The 7168-nt window shown below is 43.1% G+C and overlaps 1 protein-coding gene across 2 annotated transcripts in view; it reads right to left on the reverse strand.

Moving 5' to 3' along the window:
- Window positions 1-521: 521 nt before the first annotated feature.
- znf423 (zinc finger protein 423) overlaps window positions 522-7168 on the reverse strand; it is a 207048-nt gene continuing 200401 nt past the window's right edge. For both annotated transcript variants that reach the window (XM_084059129.1, XM_084059128.1), the window contains one exon: window positions 522-1584. In XM_084059129.1, the coding sequence (XP_083915255.1) occupies window positions 1555-1584 (30 nt within the window). In that variant the 3' untranslated portion in view covers window positions 522-1554. The remainder of the gene's footprint in view (window positions 1585-7168) is intronic.

Genomic DNA, 7168 nt, shown 5'->3' on the forward strand with positions numbered 1-7168 from the left:
CCATAACCAGGGTTGCATTGCTCATGGGACGGCCTTGCGTGCCGTGTAGGAACCTATTTGACCAGGAGCACGCGCAGGCACACACATAGATTTAGAACAACTTTAAATTCACACCTCAACAAAGTTTACAAAGGCTCCCGACTCACACCAGGTAAATTAACATAGGAATGAGCCTAGATGCATATCAATTGTCCATTGTGTGACCTGTAGTGTAGGTGTTAAGCGACGTGCGCGTCACGTCATTAAAATAGAGTGCAACCACGTTCCAATTAAGCATTGCAACACTGTCCATAACATACCATAGCTTACTGTACTGTATCACTGCATACCTGGATGCACCACTCCTTTCTATGTTCCTCTTTGTGAAAAATCACCCTCAAAGACAACCAAAGATATTCTTCAAAAATATATGTAATTTCAGTGAAAAATTGGAAGACACAGACCTATTGAATTAAAAAATACATGACACACATTTGTATTTATCATTTATTTATTTGTTTTATCATTTTTTTTGACTGTACTAGATTATTGCAGTCTGGTTAATTCACATTTAAAAAGCAGTCATTGACCAGACGCACTGAAATCGATGATATTTATTTTATTTTTTTACAATAACCGTTATAGGCCCCATAAAGACTGGAAAACCCAGTCCAAAGAAACAAAACAAAACAAAAAACACTTGTACGCTTTTCTCCACTTTATTTTGTTTTATGCCTTTTTTCATAGTAATTACAAAAATGAAAACAAAAATATATAACAATCATAAAAAGGAAAGTTGGGGAGGGTGCAAAAAAAAACAACTCAAGGATATTACATCTGGCAAACGATCACGACACAGCACGAGTACCTACTTACAGCGAGAAATAAAAGGTACAAAAAAATAAAATTAAGATAGAAAATAATGCGCAATATGGCAACCCCCCTCCCAAAAAAAAGGAAAGAACTAAACAAAACAAAGACAAAGACAAACAAAACAAAACAAAAAAAAAAGGAAAAAAGTAATTTGCGCCTAGGAAGTTGAATACAATAAGCAACTGAGGGAGAAGAAGGAAGTGAAGCATTTTCCTACATTCTAAAAATGAAATAAAATAAAATGAAAAACAAAGGGTATTTTCTTTTCTGTCTTTTTTATTTCATTTTATTAAAAAACGAAAAAAACACATGACGTGGGGAGGGTTGGGTGGAGGAAGGAGGAGGAAGGGCAGGAGGGGGGACGAGGGGCTTTGGGGGCGAGTCGACGGGGACAATAAAAAATACTGCACGTACAATACCTTTTTCCTCTCTCTTCCTTCCCTTCATCTCTCTTTTTTTCTCTTACAGTTTCTCTCCTCCCGTTTTCCTTTCCGTTTTCTTTTTTTTTTTTTAATAGCACATCCCATTAATATTCCTTTCCCCCGCTGCTCCTAATAGCCGCGCCCGGTGGCGCGATCGTTAGAGTTTTACATGTGAGTAGCAAATGACACTTTGATTGGCTGTGATGTCGAGATAGGGGTCCCCCGCCGCCTCTGGGTCGGGGGGCCCGGGCTGAGCCGAGATATCCTGCAGGGGCCGGTCTCACTGCGCGTGCTGACTCAGTGTGTGGTTCTGGAGAGAGAGAAAGAGAGAGAGAGAGGAACGGAGAGGGAGTGAAAGAAAGAGACAGAGGGAAAGAAAGAGAGAAAGTGTATGTGAGAACACATGATGGGAGAAATAATGGGCTACGTGCGCACACAGCTTTCACTAGCCCCCACATGGTAGAACAGAGCAAAAGCAGAAACACAGACACTGTAAAAATCCTCAGTGTTAATTCAACTCTGAAAGCGTACAAATATAATCAAACGGACCCTTATGGGTCTGTTTGGTTACATTTGTACACGTTCTGAGTTACAAATGTATGAATAACACTGAGGTTTTTACTGTGTAGGCCTCCCACTGTATAGCAAACCCATTTCTATTTAGCACACAGTACAAACTGGGAAGGGAGGAGACAAGAAGACAAGAGAACACATCAACAAAACAGTGAAAGTAAATGACAAGTTAACAACAATTTTAGATAATGTAACATGAGGTAGGTAATGCTGAGTGTAACTGTCTGCATGACAGTCTACAGTCTACACTTACTGTATACTGTATACATGCACACGCACGCACCCCCTAATCCATAGCTATTCATCCAACACAGAGAAACAGCATCAGGGTGAGCAGGAAACCTCCAGAGATGATCATATATTAATGTGTATTTGTTGTGTCTTTCTTTCTTTTTTACTGCTCTTCTTTATCCATGGCAACACAGGTCTGGGGTTTGTTTATCCATATTTACAGAGCACTCGCACCATTTGATATTTTGATTAATATTTTATAAAGATTGTCTCTGTACATTTTGAGACAAAAAAAATAAGTGTAGCACAACACATCAATAATATGGTACCAACAGACTCTTTCTCTTTCTCAGATTCTCAGTATTATTTTAACTCTGAGTGCATAAAATGGGTTAACCCATTAACCACAGCGTCCCTATTGGACATGTCGTTATAGGCAACCATTATCTAAAATGTTCAGACATTTTGTAAATTAACGAAAATTGCTGCTCTACAAGCCAACAACACATGACAAGTTGAGAGCGTCTGGAGCTATTTTCACAATTGGTCGTACAGCAAAGTATATAGGGCTGAAGTGGTTAAATAAACACTGAGGTTTTACTGTGCACCTCTATCTTAATTACACTTCACCACAGTGAAAGGAGCAGGAGCCTGATGGCACAATCTCAACTACCAAGAGTCACTAGCAGATCAACAAAAATGTGTGTGTGCGCACGCACGCGCGCACGCGCGCACAGACACACTCACACTTTCAAAACCGTCTGCATTGCAAACATGAACGTATAGATTTATCTCAGTGACATGTTTGCTCAATCATGTGCCCATGCATGCACAGTACACACACTGCAGTATGTACACAAACAAACAAATATGTACACATGCTCACATGTACAGTATATACATTTCTGTACTTGTTAGGAGGATCATCCACAGATTTACACTGACTGGATATATTCTTTAACTTCTAATCCAACCCCTACAGCTACAAGAACATGCCTATAACCTTAACCTTGGCCCTAACCTTATCCTAACCAGAATTCTAAGCGTACAAGTTCTAACCCTAAAAGAACCCACTATACTGTACGTGAGCACCAGTAAAATGTCTTCACTTTCCAGGATTTCTCTTACTTTTCTCTTTCTGAGAAAATACCCGATGTCCTCACAAACACAGAAACTGAAGTACACACGCACACACGCACGCACACACGCACACACGCACACACACACACACACACACACACACACACACACACACACACACACCCTGTGTGGAATAATCTATGATTATGAAAGATAATTGTGGATTATTATTAATGATATAGTAATGTACTTAGTTTCAACTGTCCTGTTGGAGAAGACAATGTCCCATTTAAGTGAGTCTAGCAAGCTCACAGTAGACCCCTGGTGAGGTAGCAGCTTCAAAGAGCCCCTTGCATACCAAGCGGGGGAAGGTTGAAGATAAGGGACAAAGGGCTTTGTGTGGCAAGGAACAGTACAGTACCAAGAGCAATGCCTCATGGGAGAAGATCTGCCTGCCCTAAAGGCGGACCTTATGTGTGAAGTTGAGATAATGGGCTGTCTGGGTACTAGACCTTTAGATTCGATTGCTGTGCCAGGGGAATGGAACCTGGTACAGTTTTGCTAACAACTTGGCGAGAGAATGGATGGACTAAAGTAAGTGAGAATGAACTATGTAACGATTATAACTCTGATGTGTTCATAATGGGATGAGGATTCACGTCATTTAATATTGTTGTTCTCTGTGTTTTGTTTTCTTACAGGTTTAATAACCTAACCGGTCTGTCTAAGTGATGTAACTAACGTCTGTTTATACCTTAGCCTGACGCTGACTTAATGAACCAGCGCCAGGTCTATCTGTAACTGACCATGTAACTTATGTATTCGATTTATGTATTATGTGTGATTTAGTGAATAAATATCTAAAAGACAACTGATTTGAGTGATTAGCTTAGAACACCAACATCTCTCGACCCCCTTTTTCATTGGGCTTTAGCAACCGTAGCCACTGCTCAGGCAGGAAGTACGTGATTAGCTAGAAAAGTGAACACCCTGTCACATGTTCATATCAGCTGCAGTGGGGAATAGAACCTGTGATAATCTGGATTTGCTGGTTTGGAACAGAGTTAGCATCACATCTGAAGACGTGACAGGGATATAGCTCCTCTGTGTGTGTGTGTGTGTGTGTGTGTGTGTGTGTGTGTGTGTGTGTGTGTGTGTGTGTGTGTGTGTGTGTGTGTGTGTGTGTGTGTGTGTGTGTGTGTGTGTGTGTGTGTGCGCGCGCATGCAAGTCAGACAGATATCCAGAAGGCCTGAATCTCTTGTTTTCCCAAGACTGTATAGTGTACTCCCAGTGAAAGGGTTATCTCTCTCTCTCGCTCTCTCTCTCTCTCACCCACACACACACACACACACACACACACACACACACACACACACACACACACACAAATTCCCACTGAAATATACCCAATCATCCCCCACTCCTCACACACACAATTCCCAGTGAGGTCTTCCCAATCACCCCCACCCCCCCCCTCCACCAGTAAAAGCAGCTTTCTCAGATTAATCTCTCTCACACACACAGATAGGCCCTGCTATGAAAAAAAAATGACAACAAAAAAAGAACAGCGGATGGGAGGATGAAAAAAGAGGAGGAGGGAGAGGAGCGGGGGTGAACAGAGCAGAGAAAGAGAGAGAGCAGGGAGGGGAGGGGCGGATGGGGACAGAAAGAAGGATTATACGTGGCTTGGGCTTGATAAATACTTATTTGTCATTTTGTGTCCCTTATCTGGCTGCGCATGTTTTGTTGAGCCCTTTGGCGTGTGTTTGCCCAAGTGTGTGTGTGTGCGTGCGCATTTGTGTGTGTGTGTGTGTGTGTGTGTGTGTGTGTGTGTGTGTGTGTGTGTGTGTGTGTGTGTGTGTGTGTGTGTGTGTGTGTGTGTGAAAGAGAGGGAGGGAGAGAGAGAGAGTGTCCATCACTTGACTTTAGAGGCCAGGCCAGCCTGTCCAGGGGACAGCAATGGGTTTTAAATCCCCGACACACACACACACACACACACACACACACACACACACACACACACACACACACACACACACACACACACACACACACACACACGTACACACACACACACACACGTACACACACGCACGCACGTTAACACTGCCTGTCCCTTTTTTCTGAAATGCTGTCCCCTTTCCCTAAAACCCCTGTATGTATGTATGTGTGCATGTGTGCGTGCGTGCATGTGTACATCTGAATGTAAATGTGAGTATGACTGTACGTGTGTGTGTGTGTGTGTGTGTGTGTGTGTGTGTGTGTGTGTGTGTGTGTGTGTGTGTGTGTGTGTGTGTGTGTGTGTGTGTGTGCGCGTGCGTGCGCGAGAGGGCCTCTCCTGTGAGGAAGCAGAGCTCACTGGGGGCAACTGACCCCATTATGAGAGAAAAACCTCCTCTCTCTCTGTGTCTCTCTACCTCCCGTGCCTGTTCCCTCTGTCTGTCCGCTGCCTCACTCCTCGCCTCTCCATTTGTCCTCCCTGTCTTTACTAGTCTGGACCAGGAAAACTGTAGTTCCACTCTCCGCCAGAAGAGGTCAGCCTCATTCCTCTTGAACAACCATGAAAAGTTCAACAGAGAGTAGAGGAAAGGAGATCAATAGTGTGCCACTACCGTACCGTGAGTGAACAGACATGATAGAATAGCACAATGAATAAATAAATGCACACACACAGCCTATGTGACTGTCTGTGTGTGACAGACACACTCACTCACACACTAGGATGGTCAAGACAGACAGACAGACAGACGGACATTAGATAGATAGATAGATAGATAGATAGATAGATAGATAGATAGATAGATAGATAGATAGATAGATAGATAGATAGATAGATAGATAGATAGAGGGAGGGAGGGAGAAGCAGGGACAGAGTGAGTGTGCATGTTTCCCCTCAGGTTCTCTGGTCCTGATGCTGGGTATTGATTTGCAGACGGAGTGAGGGATGGAAAGGAAGGATGGAGGGAGGAGAGGAGGAGAGCCGGGAGGCCATGGCTGCTCCCTGGAGGAATACACAGCACTGCAGTGGACTGCTGGAAATAACCCAGAGGAGAGGAGAGGAGATATAGGAGGGAAAGAGGAAGGGAAGACAGAGAAGGAGGTGGAAATGGCATGTTTGATATTGCTACTGTTGGAAAGTAAGACTTGTTTAATCAATTTGTGTATAACACACACACGCACGCACGCACACACGCACGCACGCACGCACGCACGCACGCACGCACGCACGCACGCACGCACGCACGCACGCACGCACACACGCACGCACGCACGCACACACACACACAGGTTCTTACATGTGGCCACCCCCAGTTTGTTCTCTTCATTTGCGTTGTCATCGGAGACCTGGTATTGATTATGAGGCAAGCGATCAATCAGACTTTGTGCATGTGCGCATGTCTGTGCATGTGTCTGTCACAGTGTGACATGAGACTTCTACAAGATGTATAAATGATTATATATATATATTTATAAACTCAAGAGTTAAATTAAGGTGCCTTTAACATCTAAAGCTCACGAGTGGTTGTATTCACTCACTCTTACAGGCACACACAATCCAACATCTAAGTGGTGTAGTGCTATACTTTTAGAACTGGGGGAGGGCGCCCCTATATAACACATGTATATTTTATATAATCAAGGTTTTTGATATTACTCCTACAGATTTTGTCCAAAGCTCACACTGGAACAAAAACGAACAAAAAATATCAATAATAGTGAAAAGTGCGGATCCACAAGCTCACGTAGCATTGTGACGTGTTGATAGCTTGTGGATATTTTCACTATATTTGAAATCGGGCTTAAGTGGTTACCGTAATTCATAATGTATAATTTCCAATCCTAGGAATGTAGAGTCAAAAGTACATCATCCGAAAATACAAATACTCAAGTAAGGTACAGATACTCATGTATTTAAATACTGTACTCAAGTAAATGTACTTGTTTTACTGTCCACCGCTGGTCATCAGTGTTGTGGAGAGGTTGTGACAGTGGAGGGGGGGTGAGCTCT

The sequence above is a fragment of the Gymnoscopelus microlampas genome (assembly GCF_963454915.1).
Source record: "Gymnoscopelus microlampas genome assembly, chromosome: 6".
In the NCBI taxonomy this organism is placed as follows: domain Eukaryota; kingdom Metazoa; phylum Chordata; class Actinopteri; order Myctophiformes; family Myctophidae; genus Gymnoscopelus; species Gymnoscopelus microlampas.